This window comes from Borostomias antarcticus (genome assembly GCF_949987555.1).
Source record: "Borostomias antarcticus genome assembly, chromosome: 1".
In the NCBI taxonomy this organism is placed as follows: domain Eukaryota; kingdom Metazoa; phylum Chordata; class Actinopteri; order Stomiiformes; family Stomiidae; genus Borostomias; species Borostomias antarcticus.
The window spans coordinates 27,573,811-27,593,004 of NC_140234.1; the positions used below are offsets into that span (position 1 = coordinate 27,573,811).

The 19,194-nt window shown below is 45.9% G+C and overlaps 2 protein-coding genes across 2 annotated transcripts in view; one reads left to right on the top strand and one right to left on the bottom strand.

The window, feature by feature from the left end:
- The window catches only part of ppp2r1bb (protein phosphatase 2, regulatory subunit A, beta b), a 24,571-nt gene extending 8,408 nt beyond the window's left edge, over nt 1-16,163 (bottom strand). Inside the window, exons 1-9 of the mRNA XM_084437749.1 lie at nt 16,037-16,163; nt 14,928-15,018; nt 13,671-13,771; nt 12,568-12,800; nt 9,355-9,502; nt 9,027-9,182; nt 8,165-8,279; nt 3,456-3,526; nt 919-1,053 (exon numbers count right to left, since the gene is read on the bottom strand). Of these exons, the coding sequence (XP_084293875.1) occupies nt 919-1,053; nt 3,456-3,526; nt 8,165-8,279; nt 9,027-9,182; nt 9,355-9,502; nt 12,568-12,800; nt 13,671-13,771; nt 14,928-15,018; nt 16,037-16,114 (1,128 nt within the window). The 5' untranslated portion in view covers nt 16,115-16,163. The remainder of the gene's footprint in view (nt 1-918; nt 1,054-3,455; nt 3,527-8,164; nt 8,280-9,026; nt 9,183-9,354; nt 9,503-12,567; nt 12,801-13,670; nt 13,772-14,927; nt 15,019-16,036) is intronic.
- A 161-nt stretch (nt 16,164-16,324) lies between these two features.
- On the top strand, nt 16,325-17,904 carry med29 (mediator complex subunit 29). Its single transcript, XM_084445970.1, has 4 exons — nt 16,325-16,669; nt 17,004-17,062; nt 17,164-17,248; nt 17,421-17,904. The coding sequence occupies exons 1-4, from the start codon at nt 16,514-16,516 to the stop codon at nt 17,646-17,648; spliced, it is 528 nt and encodes a 175-aa protein (XP_084302096.1). The 5' UTR covers nt 16,325-16,513; the 3' UTR covers nt 17,649-17,904.
- Nucleotides 17,905-19,194: the final 1,290 nt, after the last annotated feature.

The following is a 19,194-nucleotide window of genomic DNA, read 5'->3' on the forward strand; positions in this document are numbered from 1 at the left end:
ATACTCCTCCTCAGGCCTACCTCCTCATGTGACTACCATCTATCTAATACTCCTCCTCACGCCTACCTCCTCATGTGACTATCTAATACTCCTCCTCAGGCCTACCTCCTCATGTGACTATCTAATACTCCTCCTCAGGCCTACCTCCTCATGTGACTACCATCTATCTAATACTCCTCCTCAGGCCTACCTCCTCATGTGACTATCTAATACTCCTCCTCAGGCCTACCTCCTCATGTGACTATCTAATACTCCTCCTCAGGCCTACCTCCTCATGTGACTATCTAATACTCCTCCTCAGGCCTACCTCCTCATGTGACTATCTAATACTCCTCCTCAGGCCTACCTCCTCATGTGACTATCTAATACTCCTCCTCAGGCCTACCTCCTCATGTGACTAATACTCCTCCTCAGGCCTACCTCCTCATGTGACTACTATCTATCTAATACTCCTCCTCAGGCCTACCTCCTCATGTGACTACTATCTATCTAATACTCCTCCTTAGGCCTACCTCCTCGTGTGACTATCTAATACTCCTCCTCTGTCCATACCTCTACCCCCCCCCCCAAGAGTAGAGCTGTGTTGGGGAGCAGAGTAGAGCAGTGTTGGGGAGCAGAGTAGAGCAGTGTTGGGGAGCAGAGTAGAGCAGTGTTGGGGAGCAGAGTAGAGCAGTGTTGGGGAGCAGAGTAGAGCAGTGTTGGGGAGCAGAGTAGAGCAGTGTTGGGGAGCAGAGTAGAGCAGTGTTGGGGAGCAGAGTAGAGCAGTGTTGGGGAGCAGAGTAGAGCAGTGTTGGGGAGCAGAGTAGAGCAGTGTTGGGGAGCAGAGTAGAGCAGTGTTGGGGAGCAGAGTAGAGCTGTGTTGGGGAGCAGAGTAGAGCAGTGTTGGGGAGCAGAGTAGAGCAGTGTTGGGGAGCCCACCTCGTCTTTGAGCTGGGCCAGGAAGAGGGGCAGCAGGTGCTCCACGGTGTTGTCCTTCCCCAGGATGGTGGACAGACCCATGATGACCGAGGCCAAGGCAGACTTCACATGCTGGTTGGTGTCCGACACCAGCTCCTGGGAGGGAGAGAGACAGGTCAGGAGATACCCACACACACCAACCAATGTTTCTCCTGGGAGGGAGAGAGACAGGTCAGGAGATACGCCCACACACACCAACCAATGTTTCTCAGGCCTAGTGGCCCATAGGGCAGCAGCTCATATTCTGTTTCTGTAGCGTGAGGCAGCTTTGGTGTAGTCCACCCCCTGGACATGACGCTAATATGTACAGGTCCACCCCCTGGACATGATGCTAGTATGTACAGGTCCACCCCCTGGACATGACGCTAGTATGTACAGGTCCACCCCCTGGACATGATGCTAGTATGTACAGGTCCACCCCCTGGACATGACGCTAGTATGTACAGGTCCACCCCCTAGACATGATGCTAGTATGTACAGGTCCACCCCCTGGACATGACGCTACTTTCATACTAGCGTCACCCTGCGACGTGTGCACACGCACACTAGAGATGTGAATATTGCAGATATATCCGCAACATCCGCGGGTGGGTGGGCAAATAAAAATCAACATTGTGATTAATTTCGGGTGGATTTGTCAGTTATATTCGTATTTAATAACTACTATAATTATATATATTATATTATTACAACTGTGAGAAAGCGCGAGACCTGCCAGCAGCTCACTCAAATACCCTCGACCACTTCGTCAACCAAGATCCTGCGAAAGCGAGCCTATAATCTTTTTTTTAGATTTAATTGTTTAAGTCAAGAAAATGCACCTATATGAAAAACGAATGAGCACGAACGGCTGGACATAATTAAATGTAAATACAGTAACTTCATGTTTGGCGGGTTGGGGGCGGGACTCTAAATTTTAGAAGATAATGACGTCGGGTGGGTGGCGGGTGGATGATTATTGAGTGCACGCGGATTTAGCTGTGCTCAAACTCCATCCGCGCATCTCTAACACACACACTCACACTAAATCATATTCACTTTCAAATCCCCCAACGCATTACGAAATAGACACTACAGAGACAGAAGACAAAAATAAATGAATGAATTCAAGACCAGGCTGTAAAACAATGGCACAGCGTTATTAGCAGAAGTCGACAGCAGCAGCCCTGACGTCAGACCAGCGTTTGTTTTACAGGGGATGTGTGTCCCGGCTCCAGGGCATGAGAATGCAGTACTGGAGTCAGTGGCGTATTTAGGCATGGGGGGGGGGGGGGGCCAGAGGAGCGAATCTACGCGAAGTAAACCGCGTCCCCCACCCCGTCAACAAATCGCACGTCAATCAGAATTGCCTGACAGCACCCCCCCCCCCCCTTCAACAACATGCCGACAGTTTCTTTCACAATCGGAAAGCCCGTTCATTTCACGTTTACAAAACTGAAAGTGTTCAGTCTCACCTCGTCGGCTTGGGGCCGGGGGGGAGAGGGGCACCGTAGCGGGGGGGTCGCCCAGGGTGGCACATAAGCTAGAAACGCTACTGACTGTAGTTGCAGAATACAGCGCTCCTCTCTGAAGAGAACCGAGGCCATCATGACACCAGTTTTAGAACTTGTGGTGTGGGTTCCAAGGTGTGTGTCTGTGGACCTGTGGGTGGAACTCTGACTGGGTCAGCCGGACCTTGCTGTGTGCTGGCCATCAAACTGCTGAGTTGCTGACACCAACTGACCAGTCACTAGAAAAAACAGCATTTTTCTCTGCTGTGGAGCAATCTTAAAACAGATCTTAGGACAAACATGTTGGGCTTTCCGGCCAGGCCTAAAGTTGTGTTTATTGTACAGAAGTTAGAAGTGACCTAGTTTATGGTAGCCTAGAGAGAGACACTTTATATAAACTAACGCACTGACTGTGGGCATTTGAAAGAGTAGCCTGGCAACTACTAATGCGTTTAGTCAAACAAAGACTGGGACAGATGCTTCTCCAGGAACATCAACACAATGATCTTTTCAACCAGTGTTATTTTGTTCAACCGAGCCACCAATCAGCTTTCATTTCAAGAACAGCTCACTGCATGACCATGGCTTTGTCAGTCAGGGGCGAAAGGGAAGACAAAAGTGCCCCCTGCTGGCCAGAGGCGATAATGCGCTTACATCTGGCCAGCAGCGTATGCTCCAGACTTAAAAGGCAACTGAATCACCGGTACAAAGGCTTGGGAGACGGCCTCAATGGAGTATAGAAATACAGCTGGAATGGGCATTTACATTTCTGAGCATCCGTGAGTCTGCTTCTTCTTCTCTGGAGTCTTAAGGCAACAACTCATGATTGATGGCCTGACAGGGAACATCTAAACACCCCAGCAACATCTCCGTCCTGCCCCCCCCCCCCTTCCCTCATAACTCACCATGGTGACATTAGACTTACTGCCATCTTGTGACGCTGGCTGGACAGTTTAATATCATATGAAGTGGAGCATCTAAGTGGAGGCTCTTTTTTTTTTTTTTTACCTTGACACAGGGCAGGATGTGAGTCATGATGATGGTCTCTCTGCTGTCTTCCGGAAGATTCTCACAGAACTCTGAGAGGGACAAGAGGGGGGGGGGTGTTAGGGTTAGCAGGGGAACAGAACACTGCTGTATATATTCCAGAACAAAAACAGATTCTAGAACAGGAACCAGCTTGGTTGAAGCCGTTTCTAGACCCTTTTCCATTAAAGGGCAATGCTCGTTTTTGACAACCTGGACCTTATTTACGACATATTATAAGACGTTTGACTCACCGAGATCACTTTGGTGTAGTTCGGAGGCCGGTAGAAGAAATTTAAAATCCAGCGCGAGCCAGTATATCCATGTAATGACGGTGATCGGGGCACCGAGAATGCAGTTTCTAAAAATCTATTTTCGGCCGCTAAACGGTTGTTTTCATCAATCAGATTGGATTAATCGACAGTTGAGATTCCTCAACGCGAGGCATTGTTGTTGTTTTCAAATACGGGGTCTTTAGCCTCTGTAATATGATCTTTACACGCCTTTCCCCACTTGCTCCAGCACGCATGCGCACAGGCCAGCACGCAGACTGGCTATTCTCCGGCTCACATTCTCTGCGCTACGATCGTTGTTGGTGCCGAGAATATTGTCGTCGTCATTCGTCAGCAACAATCCGATCGTAGCGCAGAGAATGTGAGCCGGAGAATAGCCAGTCTGCGCGCTGGCCTGTGCGCATGCGTGCTGGAGCAAGTGGGGAAAGGCGTGTAAAGATCATATTACAGAGGCTAAAGACCCCGTATTTGAAAACAACAACAATGCCTCGCGTTGAGGAATCTCAACTGTCGATTCATCCAATCTGATTGATGAAAACAACCGTTTAGCGGCCGAAAATAGATTTTTAGAAACTGCATTCTCGGTGCCCCGATCACCGTCATTACATGGATATACTGGTTCGCGCTGGATTTTAAATTTCTTCTACCGGCCTCCGAACTACACCAAAGTGATCTCGGTGAGTCAAACGTCTTATAATATGTCGTAAATAAGGTCCAGGTTGTCAAAAACGAGCATTGCCCTTTAAGAAGATAATTCGCTCAAAATAGGTCTAAAAGTTACTGCGACATGATGGATGGAAAAATAATTACTTTGAGTGAATGCCGATTTTGACGCGCTAATTTAATACGCTTGCTAGGGGTGGATTAGAGAGTTGATTCGACATTCAGGTAATGAGAAAAATATAAGATTGGAGTGATATAAGAATGTTACGCATGCTCAGAATGTACTGATAGTTTGTGTTAAATGTCTCGCGCATACCAAAGACGTTCACCGCGGTAGATAAGCGCGCGCCCAATTGGTAATATTTTGTATTCGATTCGCTACATTGTTGAGGAAAAATGCTTTAGCGCGTTACTAAAATGCACATGAACACGGGGCATTATGACGCTGACTTAACTAAGTAGAATAGTTGAAAATCGTTTGGTGGCTTCTAATGCTGCTCAATTTTACATCAATTTAGAAGTTAATTCCCTTGGAAATCTTATGGAAAAAAGGGCTTCTGCTACTGCCCCCTTCCCTTGCTCTGGGGATTTTAGGTCCAAAAACAAAACGTGGATGTCTGGTCCCCTTTATTTGTTTAATGAAGCCTATTTTAATGTGTTTAATGAAGACGATTTTCAACCCTCGTGCCCGACAATAGTGTGTTTCTAATTTTAAACTTTGTAAAAAGGGCTGAATCTATCATTTAATCTAATCCAATCAGTTTTATAGCTTGATTGATGATTAATCTCAATAGGTTGTAGAATTGACCAGATTCCAGAGCAGAAACTGCCTGGTCATGGTCCTAGCTGGCTTCATGAAGCAGAAGGTACTGCCCCCCCCTGGACCAAGTGGACATTCTGAACTTATTCACTACTCTTTTTCTGATCAGTGTTATTTATGGACGCACCGACGCATCAGACGGACATCAGCGTCGCCTTGGAGACCGCCGTAAAGCAATGTTCACCCATGGCAGTGACTCATGTTTAAGTCACACAAATGATGGCTGTTTTTTTTAAGGCTGACTTCAATCTACGGTCCATTGTTTGGTGGAAATCTGACCAAGATTCGATTGGTCGAGCAATCTCAAAGCTTACACTTTGTTAGACAAAAAATATGTAACACTGATAAAATAGCCGGGCGAAACAGGGGTGTCTTGAATTAGCCTACCTGGACATGAACAACCTGGACATGAACATCATTAACAGGCCTGAGTGTGTTGGTCCCTCTCTCCCTACCTGGACATGAACATCATTAACAGGCCTGAGTGTGTTGGTCTCTCTCTCTCCCTACCTGGACATGAACATCATTAACAGGCCTGAGTGTGTTGGTCTCTCTCTCTCCCTACCTGGACATGAACATCATTAACAGGCCTGAGTGTGTTGGTCTCTCTCTCCCTACCTGGACATGAACATCATTAACAGGCCTGAGTGTGTTGGTCTCTCTCTCCCTACCTGGACATGAACATCATTAACAGGCCGAGTGTGTTGGTCTCTCTCTCCCTACCTGGACATGAACATCATTAACAGGCCTGAGTGTGTTGGTCTCTCTCTCCCTACCTGGACATGAACATCATTAACAGGCCGAGTGTGTTGGTCTCTCTCTCCCTACCTGGACATGAACATCATTTACAGGCCTGAGTGTGTTGGTCTCTCTCTCCCTACCTGGACATGATCATCATTAACAGCCTGAGTGTGTTGGTCTCTCTCTCCCTACCTGGACATGATCATCATTAACAGGCCTGAGTGTGTTGGTCTCTCTCTCCCTACCTGGACATGAACATCATTTACAGGCCTGAGTGTGTTGGTCTCTCTCTCCCTACCTGGACATGATCATCATTAACAGCCTGAGTGTGTTGGTCTCTCTCTCCCTACCTGGACATGAACATCATTAACAGCCTGAGTGTGTTGGTCTCTCTCTCCCTACCTGGACATGAACATCATTAACAGGCCTGAGTGTGTTGGTCCCTCTCTCTCCCTACCTGGACATGAACATCATTAACAGGCCTGAGTGTGTTGGTCTCTCTCTCCCTACCTGGACATGAACATCATTAACAGGCCTGAGTGTGTTGGTCTCTCTCTCTCCCTACCTGGACATGAACATCATTAACAGGCCTGAGTGTGTTGGTCTCTCTCTCCCTACCTGGACATGAACATCATTAACAGGCCTGAGTGTGTTGGTCTCTCTCTCTCCCTACCTGGACATGAACATCATTAACAGGCCGAGTGTGTTGGTCTCTCTCTCCCTACCTGGACATGAACATCATTTACAGGCCTGAGTGTGTTGGTCTCTCTCTCCCTACCTGGACATGATCATCATTAACAGCCTGAGTGTGTTGGTCTCTCTCTCCCTACCTGGACATGATCATCATTAACAGGCCTGAGTGTGTTGGTCTCTCTCTCCCTACCTGGACATGAACATCATTAACAGGCCTGAGTGTGTTGGTCTCTCTCTCTCCCTACCTGGACATGAACATCATTAACAGGCCTGAGTGTGTTGGTCTCTCTCTCTCCCTACCTGGACATGAACATCATTAACAGCCTGAGTGTGTTGGTCTCTCTCTCCCTACCTGAACATGATCATCATTAACAGGCCTGAGTGTGTTGGTCTCTCTCTCCCTACCTGGACATGAACATCATTAACAGGCCTGAGTGTGTTGGTCTCTCTCTCTCCCTACCTGGACATGAACATCATTAACAGGCCTGAGTGTGTTGGTCTCTCTCCACCTACGAGTCTCACTCAGGAGCGGAACACAGGAGCAGGCCATCTCTCCCGCTTTGATAGTCAGCCTTTAGTTTCCTAATGATGGTTTATATTATGATATCAGGTCAAACATCGTTTCATAACTTTGTGCTGGCCGTAGGCTAATGTTATTGCGGAAGGCAATTTAAATTAGCGCCATTTTAATAACATTTTTTTTCTTTCATAGCCAACACGACAAAGAATTAAGCCCAGAAGAACCCCACAACCAAAAGGTCTTTAATAGGCTGTAATCTTACAAGTTTAAATAGGATGTTGTTTTAATCTTTTGTTGTTTTTGTTGCGGTTCATTTAACATCAAGACCTTAAAAGCTTTAGGCTGCATTCTGCAATTGGGAGAGAAGTGAGTGTGCAGCTCATTTGGCCGCTATGTTATTTCTCTTTTGATTATTAACTAGGCCTACTACTATAGCCCCACAATAATGATGATTATGATCAAATTCAACTACATAATGGCAGTGCATTCAATTTAATGTATTTAAATTATTTTTGACGGATGTAGGCGGCCTGAAAAAATGGGATCATATAGGCCTAGTCTGGCATTAACTCAAGTTTGGTGGAATCTGGCCTACTGGGCCCCGGGCCTGCATGAAAAAGACTAAATTATATACAAATAAAATACCATCAATAATAACTTATGCTGAATAACTAATTACTACTTAGTTACTAATGAATATTAAAGAATAATCAGCTTAATTATAATATTATGCGAATGTGAAAAGAATTGCGTTTTGGAACCAAATACTTAACTTTTTTTTTTTTCTGGCAAAAAGGGGGGAATACAAACATCGTCCATCAACATCATCCAGATTGGCATTTTAAACATCGGCATCAGCCCAGGACTTTGCAATCGTATCCCTTGTGTTATTGATTCATGGTTGATCTCTATAGAGATTTCTTTGTCAGAAGGCAGGATGATGACAATGATGACAACCCACCTTTGACCTTGTTGGCAGCGGCGGCGCGGACCTCTGCCTCACAGTCCTTCAGAAGGTTCTGGAAGGCTGGGACCAGATCATTCTTGGTGATCTCTGGACCCACAGCCTTCTGGAGCTGCAGGAAGCACAAAGACAAGGGCTGTTATCGGGAGAAATGTGATCCGAGATGTGATCCAAATGATTGATACAAATTTCTCTAATACAATATGGGCCAGTAGTTTCAGGCTAGTAACCCAGGTGATATAATATGGGCCAGTAGTTTCAGGCTAGTAACCCAGGTGATATAATATGGGCCAGTAGTTTCAGGCTAATAACCCAGGTGATATAATATGGGCCAGTAGTTTCAGGCTAGTAACCCATGTGATACAATATGGGCCAGTAGTTTCAGGCTAGTAACTTTGAAAAGCCAGTGGCCCAGGTGGCCAGTGTCCAATGTACCTTAATGTCAAGCTCAAGGTCTGTTTTGCCCCTGGAGTATAACACAGTGTTGCCCCTGGAGTATAACAGTGTTGCCCCTGGAGTATAACAGTGTTGCCCCTGGAGTATAACAGTGTTGCCCCTGGAGTATAACACAGTGTTGCCCCTGGATAATAACAGTGTTGCCCCTGGAGTATAACAGTGTTGCCCCTGGAGTATAACAGTGTTGCCCCTGGAGTATAACACAGTGTTGCCCCTGGATAATAACAGTGTTGCCCCTGGAGTATAACAGAGTGTTGCCCCTGGAGTATAACAGTGTTGCCCCTGGAGTATAACAGTGTTGCCCCTGGATAATAACAGTGTTGCCCCTGGAGTATAACAGTGTTGCCCCTGGATAATAACAGTGTTGCCCCTGGAGTATAACAGTGTTGCCCTTGGGTCCTACCTCTGAGAACTTGTCAGCCACCATGTAGCGGACCCTCCAGGACTTGTCCTCGGCGGCCTGGCGCAGAGTGGGCATCACCAGGGTCTCCAGGTCCTCCTGGGGCAGCAGGGTGGCGATGCTCACACACGCCTCCACCGCCAGCAGACGCACAGAGTCCTGCGCACAGGGGAGGTCATGTCATTCATGGCGTTATTCTGGATTTAGGCGGGAGAGCCTCGGACACCCGGGTCTCTTGATCGGCACGCCAAGTCAGGAAAACCCAGGCGCCTCGAGCCCCCTTGCGTGTTTTCGACCGCCACAAACACGCACTTTGAGCGCGGGTACGTACCTGCTCGTCAGAGGCCAGCGCGGTGAAGAGCGAGATGATGTCACTCTTGACGTAGTCCAGCTCCAGGACCTTGGCGAACTCCCCCAGCTTGGAGGCGGCCGCCCGGCGCACCATGGGCGTGTCGTCTGAACACAGCGTGCGGAAGTGCCTGAGGACGAGGGGGGGCAGCGCGTCACACAAACGCTAGAGGAGCAGAGCACTGTCTTACTGATGCTCTCTAGAGGAACAGAGCGCTGCGTCTTACTGATGCTCTCTAGAGGAGCAGAGCACTGTCTTACTGATGCTCTCTAGAGGAACAGAGCGCTGCGTCTTACTGATGCTCTCTAGAGGAACAGAGCGCTGCGTCTTACTGATGCTCTCTAGAGGAACAGAGCGCTGAACTTACTGATGCTCTCTAGAGGAGCAGAGCGCTGTGTCTTACTCAATCAATCAATCAAAGCTTTATTAGTATAGCGCATTTCATACCCAGAGGCAACACGATGCGCTTTACAGAGAACAAGGGAGGTGGGTATACGACCAACCCCTACATATTCCAGAGCGAAGCAAAAAAACAGTATCACCCAGGGGCCAGAAAAGTGAGCTGTAAAAATTCTTCCCTGACCCCTCTCAACAAGGCGATCGAGCAAGCTCCAGGAGTATGTTTGTCTAATGGCTAAGAACATTTAAAACAAAAAATTACATTAAATCACATTTTCAGAGTAAGAGAAGCTAAAAACAACATAGGAGAGACATGGCAAATACTGGTGTGTGTTTGCTATGGCCCAGGCCTAAAGCCGGAAGTAGGCTGGTGTATGTCTGTGTGTACGTGTGTGTGTGTTAACTAAATGCTACGACATCCACAGCAGACACAGGGGTATCTATCGGACTCAGGGAGGTCTGCTGGTGACAGTGGGGCATCCACTGGACCTGGTGAGTTACTGCTGCTTTCTAGAGGAACAGAGCGCTGTGTCTTACTGATGCTTTCTCGCCGTCTAGCCTACGTGCTTGAATACTGGAACTAATTGTAATAATGAACTGACAGATGAGAAAAATACAATGTTTACTAGCAACGATGCTAAGGTAGGCCAGCTACCTACTCAATGCATTTACCCCCATTTTCCCCACCTGAATAGAACGCTGGTTGGTTGAGCTAGTGGGTGCTTTAACTAACTGAGCAGATCAGCTTTGTTCAAAGCAAAGAACGCACTTAATGGGTGGTTCAGTTCAAGGTTATTATAGTTAACGAAAACTAACTAAAAAACGAAAACTAGGTGTGAAAAAACATTTTAGTTAACTGAAATAAAAATAAAAACTAGGGTCTACAAATAAACGATAACTAACTAAAACTGTATTGTGTGTTTACAAAACTAACTAAAATAAACTTAAATTGTAGAGAAAATGTCCTTAGTTTTAGTCTTTTTCATTTCATACATAAGCCTAGTATTTTGGGTGGATATTAAATCTATCCTCCATTATTTATTTAGCTGTGCCCCTGCGCAGAAGTAATCTGATGTTCGCCAGATGGTTTGTTTTGCACAGAGTGAAACAACATGAGCTTGTGAGATCAGGATGGTCTCACGAGGCTAGCGCAGAAAAAATAAAATAAAACTGATACTGAAACTAATAAAAACTAAACTAAAACTAAGCATTATCAAAAAATAAAAAATAAACTAAACTAGCAAATCTGCTTTAAAAACTAATTAAAACTAAACTGAAATTGAACACAAAAAGTTAAAACGATATAAAAATAAAAACTAATGAAAAAAGCAAAACTATTATAACCCTGGTTCAGTTACACTCACTCTGAACCGCTCCGAGCACTGTTGAGCACTTTCTGAATAAAATAGAAGGTTTATTCGCCATGTGTAACAAGTACAGGTACATTGGAATTCTTGTCATGCTTGTCCTTACAGTATCTTATCAGAGCTGATCAGTTCCTCATTCCAGTCCTACCTACTCAGTTAGACATTTAAAGGTTCCCAAACTGGCAGTTTACTATCCGTCGTCTAGCAGTCTATCAGTATCATCCCCATCTACTTCTGACTATCAGCATCACCCCCATCTACTGTGTCCATGATGTAGGCAGTGCAGACTAAGCTCAAGATACCCAAGAAATGCTAACGCTATAGCCGGGGCCATCATTAGTGAATGGATGACTGACTGACTGACCATGTAGTGTAGGCAGTCAAAGACTGGCTGATTAGCATAACCGGTTTGTTGGCATAACCAGTTTGTTGGCATTTCGTTTTGACAACTGGTCAGTTGATATGTTGCACAGCAAACACACAGAAAAGTCTCATTGGATAGCTGGTTGCTATCAAAGTCAAGTCTGGCACTAGTTTAGGTTGCTAGGGCTCCTTGTTTGTTGCTATGGGATAGCGGGTCTCGTGGCCATTTTCCGTGCCAGATGGAAGTTGCTCAGCGTTCGGATTGAGCAGAATGTTAAGTGCGCTCAAAAATGCGCTCAGTTACATACACACCAGTGTAAACGACAAAGGGAGACACTCTACATGATGTCATGTAACGCTGCATAATTCTCAAGCTCAACTCAGACTTTTTAATGACTGATTTGGGAGTGTGCAAATGCTTTACTACGTCATGTTTATTGATCATTGTGCACACTGTAGTTAACCTTGTTAATGATGCTAATCTAACTTGACCTTCCTTCCACAGCATCCCCCATCCCCTTCCCCCCCTCCTCTCCCCCCACACACTTTGGCTACTGCTCTATTTTATCTTTCTCCCTTCTTTTGTCTGTGTTCTGTCTTCTAGCCAACTGTGTTCCATATTGGTCTGTCTTTGGTTTAGTTTCGTGGTGTTTTTTATGCTGCCATTTTGGTAAGGTGTTGCTCGAAAAAGGGTTCTTTGATCTGAAGCTTCTTTACCTGGTTAAATAAAGGTTAAATTAACAAAATAAATTAATAAAATGCTGGAACCCCTGACCCAGCGGTTCTAGAGCCCTACTCACTGGAACCCCTGACCCAGCGGTTCTAGAGCCCTACTCACTGGAACCCCTGACCCAGCGGTTCTAGAGCCCTACTCACTGGAACCCCTGACCCAGCGGTTCTAGAGCACTACTCACTGGAACCCCTGACCCAGCGGTTCTAGAGCCCTACTCACTGGAACCCTTGACTCAGCGGTTCTAGAGCCCTACTCACTGGAACCCCTGACCCAGCGGTTCTAGAGCCCTACTCACTGGAACCCCTGACCCAGCGGTTCTAGAGCCCTACTCACTGGCGGATCTCGGCCTTGACGGTGCTGGAGACGCGGGGGTAGCAGACGCTGAAGAGGCCGCAGGCGGAGGTGCGGGAGGTGAACCAGTCCCCGCTGGCCAGCCTCTTCACCAGGGGCTCGAAGTGGACCTCCAGGTCCACGGGGGAGTGCTCCTGGGAGATCTTCCTCAGGGACTCCACCGCCTTGTCCCTGACCACCGTCTCCTCCACCGTGGCCAGGCTCTCCAGGGGAGGCTGTGGACAGACGCAGCAGCGCAAACAGGAGGGTCTGTGGCTGTTCTTAGGGCTGGGTATCGATTCGAATTTCAAGAATCGATTCGATTCTGATTCACAAGATTCAGAATCGATTATCCCGATTCAATTCGATTCGATTCAATATTGATTCGGTTAGTGTTACTAAAACCTGTTTTTTTTTTAAGCTGTAACCTTAATTACATGACTGGCAAGTTATGCAACACATCAATACTAGGGCTGGGTATCGATACTGATTTCCAAAAATGAATGAATGAATGAATCATTGAATTAATTAACCCTTTTAACCCTGAAAGTACAGTGACAACATTTTGAATATTAATTGGATTTTCCCTATAATACTAGAAAGCGCAGTTTCTCAGCTGTCAGCAAGTGTTGGAGTGAGGAATTTTTTAGATTTGTTAGATTTAAAAAAAAAAATATTATTAAATATTTGTTAGATATTTTTAAAATGTTGCCGGTGACATAGTCGTATTAAAAGGGTTAATGAACTATTCATTCCTTCATTTATTCATTCATTCATTAAATAAAAGATTGATTTTGGGATTCATGAATCGATTCTGAATCATTTCATTCAGAATCGATGAATCGATTTTTTAAACCCAGCCCTAGATGTTCTACATAGGTAGTGTGTGTGTGTGTGTGTGTGTACGATAAAGAGCAAGAGTGTGTGTGCAATGAGGTGTGTTGGTCCGCCCAAAGTTGAGTTTCCCCAAATCTAATTCATGTTGCACTAAAAAATAAAATAAAAGCAGTCTTTCCAATCCTCTGTTTTTGGGGGCAGGTTTATCCCAGAATGAGGCTCCATCTGTGCTCCGCCCCCCCCCAGGGCAGCAGGGCGGGGGTACTCACCAGCAGGCAGTGGACGTACTCCGGCCCCCCCACCAGCATGGTGAAGTTCCCAAGCTGCTCCGCCAGAGCCAGCAACACCTCGTCCTCATCGTAGATGGTGTCTGCAACACATCAATCACACACTCAATCAACACATCAATCACACACTCAATCAACATATCAATCACACACTCAATCAACATATCAATCACACACTCAATCACCATATCAATCACACACTCAATCACCATATCAATCACACACTCAATCAACATATCAATCACACACTCAATCAACATATCAATCACACACTCAATCACACACTCAATCAACATATCAATCACACACTCAATCACCATATCAATCACACACTCAATCAAAATCACCAACTGGGTGTCTGCAACATATCAATCACACACTCAATCAAAATCACCAACTGTAAATAAAGATTACGCTACATCATCCACAGCCTGAAAAGCTCCTAAATAAAAAAAATTAGAGCTTTGTGCAGTATGCAGGCTCAGTTGATGTAGCCGTCAAGGTTTTTTGCTTACTGGCAGGGTTTTTCCTGCATAGAGGATTTTTTGGCGCCCCCCAAAGAGATTTTAGCCAGAGCCAAAGGAAAATCACCAGTGCCAAAATGCTAAAAATTGAGAATAAAAATAGCAATTAAAATCCTCTCCAAATGTGTTTGAGAGCATATTTCAAGTGCAGCCCATCCCTCTTTCTTGCATTGTCCATAGTTTGGACCACTAGTAATCAAGTTCATTGACAGGTTATCAGTAATATTAAATATTTTGGCTTCATATCCATTTTGTGTCATGTCGGGAGATTTCCTGCGCTTGTGAAAAGTGAGCTCAGTCAGAACGACAGTGAAGAATATAGGCCTATTTATGCTGGTAGACTACTCTGCATTAAACAGGTTTCCTCGAAAAATTGCACGTGCATCAACCCCCAAAGACCCATTCTGAGCCAGGAAAAACCCTGCACACTCAATCAATCAAAATCACCAACTGTAAATAAAGATTATGCTCCATCGTCCACAGCCTGAAAAGCTCCTAAATAAACCACTCTTTCAAATCAGAGCTTTGTGCAGTGTGCAGGCTCAGTTGATGTAGCCGTCAAGGTTTTTTTGCTTACTGGTTCTAACAATTACAGGTAAATACTGGTGTCTAGATACAACGGCTCGTTACAACAGAAAGTGTGATGAGAGACAGTGCGGTGTCCCCGGTCAGGTGAGAAGGTCAAGGTGCCTGTGTGCCGTCAGGTGTCCCTCACCTGTGAGGAAGGGGAGGAGCTCAGTGCGGGTCCGCTCCACGCCCAGCGCCAAGGCGATGGTGGATAGCTTCTTAATGCTATTCAGTCGTAGCTATAGAGAAAGACAGGACCAGAAATCATGAAAGGAAATTGATGAATCTTGCCTAGCTAGCCAACTATTGTAACTATCTAACCGCTACCCATTAACTCGGCTACCTATCTTGCTAGCCAAATATGTAGTACCTAAGCTACTGGGCAGAAGCTAAGCTAGCTAAAGGGTCTAAAACTGTGAATATCAGTTCAATATACCCGCACGTAAAGACTACATGTATTGTTTTATTGGTTACATTGCATTTCACTAAGCTGGCTGGCAAGTAAAACGGAACAGGGGGCAGCTAGCTAAGCCTAGCAGATGCACACATTACACACAGGCCTAACGTAGTGCTAGCTGTTATGAATGTCAGATGAGACTAGCCAGAGACGGACTGTGATTTGAAATGGCAAATATTGAGACAAAACCAACAGCAATGGCTCGGTTTATCTAGCTAGCGCCATTTCTATGGTTCTAGCTAGCTGATGTTAACGTCGTTAGTACTCTTCCTATGTCTCTGTGTGGTTAGCTAGCCAGTAACCGAGGCCAGCTCTGTACCCAGCCCACTTGCGCTTGGCGTCATGCTAACGCTGTTAGCTAAAAAAGTAGCTAGCCACACATTGCATTGGAAGCAGATAGTTATGTGCTTGCTAATTTGGCTAAGCTAACTAGGTAACTTCAAGATAGACTATCGTTAGCCTGCTAGCCCAACCCAGTAAACTGATTTACATTATCTAGTTAGTCCGACCGCACGCACATAGCTACTGTTAACTACGTTAATTTTAGACCATCGATACGCATACCGTATTGCCTTGTAGTCCGATAAACAAAAAACATTTTGACAGCATACAATACAATATTGACAGCTAACGTTAACCTGCTAGCTAGCAACTAGATTGGGTCCGCCCGGCTCGAATCAGGCCGAGGCGGCGGATGTTCGTAGCTAGCAACCGGCCATCTAAACGGAGGAATATTCAAATAAATGAGAAAAAAACAACGAAAATAAACAGCGAACTATAAATAAAACATTCGTTCTCACCTGCACATCCTCATTCCGCAGCTCATCAATGAGCACGGCGATAGGGTAAAGGGAATCGTCTCCATCAGCTCCTGCCATTTTGGATAATGTTGCTGCAGTTACCGAATGGCGCTCTGAACTACGGGGTTTCTGCTAGAAAGAACACCGCCACCAAGGGGTCGTCTGTCTCCAGCCTGATATCCCGGTACTTGAGGTTTTCGGGAACGGAAGTTATGGTGCGTTCGTTTGTGGTCGGAGGTGGCAAGTCGCAAGTGGCAAAATACCTACCTCCGACCTGTGTGCATTCGAGCTATATACCATTATATCACAGTTACCTAGTTATATCTAGTGCATTCGAGCAACTGGAGGCTGAGAAACATATCCGAATTTGCAACGAGGAAGTGCGAGTTCATGCGGTGTTTTATTTAATCATTCCTAGTAGCAAGTCGCAATTTGCCACCTCCCAGTTGTAAACGAACGCACCATTAGTCGGCCAAAATGGCAGCGCAGCAACAACCTGGTGGACCGACTCCACAAGCAGGAATGCAGCAAGCGGCTTCGCTACAACAACAGCAGCAATTGAGTCAACAGCAAGATTTCGACCCGGTTCATCGATTTAAAATGCTGATTCCTCAACTGAAAGAGAGTCTTCAGGTAACGTACACAGTAAACACACACATTTGTTTACTTCCGCTGGCACAATGGACAGATCCTCCGCTGGCTAATTAGCTAATGATAATGTTCCCTTTAGCCTACCATAACACATACATGTTTTATAGTCTAGCATAGTGGAGGTATGTTACAGTGTTGTTTTACAACATGTTTTTCATAATAGCAGTCCCAATCAGACCTGAATGTAAACGAGGAGGATAGCTTACTGATCTACGACTCTAAACATCAATATGACAATTGACAAATGGGATTTATATTTTAATAACATTGAACATGTTTAACATAATATAACATAACATGATGTTACTCTTCATAGAATGTGATGAAGATTGCGTCCCTGAATCTGGGACATAATACTTCAATTGACAATGGCATGTAAGTGCAAAAAAGTACAGATTGTTTCTTGTCCCAGTAATAAAGTAGGCCATCAGTAGAGATTGACAATTTTAAATCGGTCTTGTTGTCTTGTGTTCCAGTAAGAGCAGTGATGCTACTGTGCAGCGCTTTGACAAAAGTCTGGAGGAGTTCTATGCTCTTTGTGATCAACTGGAGCTCTGCTTGGTGAGACACACACACACACACACACACACACACACACACACACACACACACACACACAAAGGACAAACTGAAGTTGTTAAAACTATTCTGCCTTATGTATGTGTTGGTGTGAAGGCTCTATGGTTTGTTTGCTAACTATCATCTCTCTCTCCCTCTCCCTCCAACACCACAGCGACTGGCCTACGAGTGTCTCTCCCAGAGCATCGACAGTGCCAAGCACTCTCCCAACCTGGTCCCCACGGCGACCAAGCCTGACACGGTGCAGACCGAGTCCCTGTCCTACTCCCAGTACCTCAGCATGATCAAGTCTCAGATCTCATGCGCCAAAGACATCCACAACGCACTGCTGGAGTGCTCCAAGAAAATCGCAGGCAAGGGACAGCCACAGGGCATCATGTGAGGTCACATGGAGACTGACTGCTTACTACTATCATCGCTTCATCTTCACAATCCTTTGCTTGTATTTTTTGGGGTTGTATGTTTGGTTTTGTAGGGCGAATGGGTGAATTGTAAATAGTAGCTTGTACTAATGTAAGATGGCCACCAGGTGGTGACAGAGTTGAGAGTTGAGAAGGGTGACCTCAATGCATTCAGGAAAATCGTTTGGCATAAGCTTGGTCACAGTGAGTTTTCTTAATAAAAGTTTTCTGACTGGATTTTGTTGTTTTTTCCGGTCGATATGCCAGCTCTTCCAATGAAGAGTTGTGTGGGTTTAATGAAGAGTCATGTGGGTTTAATGAACAGTCATATGGGTGAAACTGTACATTACATTTTGACTTGCATCTTGTACATTTGACAAATAAATAGACATCTTTGAGATCACTACTCGGCCAAAGCCAAGATACAGTAGAGCTAGCTACTACAACTATCGTGCTGAATGTCCTCCCTCCTGTCCTGTCCGCTATACACCAGTGTCTCTGGAGAGGGGCCCGGCTAGCCAGCTCAGTGTTTGTTTCCAGACCACTAGAAAAAGATGACCCCCAGCCAGCGACCCCCAGACCGGCCAGCTATCCCTGGTATGACTGAGGGGCTGGACCCAGGCCCTGGTGGACCCCCCTACTGCCAGGTCATCTTCCCTGTTACATAAACACTCCTCTGAGTTATGGCACTTAGTAACGGGGAACCTGAGAAAGAAGTACATGAACCGCTCTCCCCAGCTCCCCTGCATCGTACTACATGACTGAGGAGCCAGCGTCATATCTGGACTCTGGGAGGAAGAGTGAGTCCTGTCAGTCAGTCAACCAGTCAGCCAGCCAGTCAGCCAGCCAGTCAGTCAGTCAACCAGTCAGTCAGTCAGTCAGTCAGTCAGTCAGTCAACCAGTCAGTCAGTCAACCAGTCAGTCAGTCAGTCAGTCAGTCAGTCAGTCAGTCAGTCAACCAGTCAGTCAGTCAGTCAGTCAGTCAGTCAGTCAGTCAGCCAGCCAGTCAGTCAGTCAGTCAGTCAACCAGTCAGTCAGTCATGGAGGCTGGTAGGAAGGAAGCCCCCTGGAGAGCACCATGGAGGGGCCAGTGTGAAGGTGCTGCTCTGCCTGACCAGAGTGTGTTGTAGCTGGGTGGGAGGACCGCAGTGTGGCCTGCATGCTTCTGGTTGGTGAATGATGGTGGCTCATTACTGACTGATTACGGACAGTACATGAGAGAACAGTGACAGAAGACAAACTTGTAAAGGTTAATTTCTGGCCGTAGAGTTGTGTGCTTGCGGCAGCAGCGTTCTTGGGAATGTAGGGTGAATAGCCAGGAGGGTGTAGACCAGACACTGAATGGAAGTGGGCCTTGATGAAAATGAAAAATGAATGGATGAGTGGAGGTGGATGAATGAATAAAGGATGAATCTGAGGCTAACAGAATAATAAGTTGGATTTTCTTACAGTAAGGGTCTTACTAGGCTTCACACCAGAGAATAAAGTCGGGCTCTATCAGAAGCACATGATAGTCCATGTGACATC

Excerpts from the sequence above, each read along its gene's own strand:
- med29 (XM_084445970.1), top strand. The coding sequence starts at position 16,514 with ATGGCAGCGCAGCAACAACCTGGTGGACCGACTCCACAAGCAGGAATG. Across the intron at positions 16,670-17,003 it reads AACTGAAAGAGAGTCTTCAG|AATGTGATGAAGATTGCGTC; the intron begins GTAACGTACACA and ends TACTCTTCATAG. Across the intron at positions 17,249-17,420 it reads ATCAACTGGAGCTCTGCTTG|CGACTGGCCTACGAGTGTCT; the intron begins GTGAGACACACA and ends CCAACACCACAG.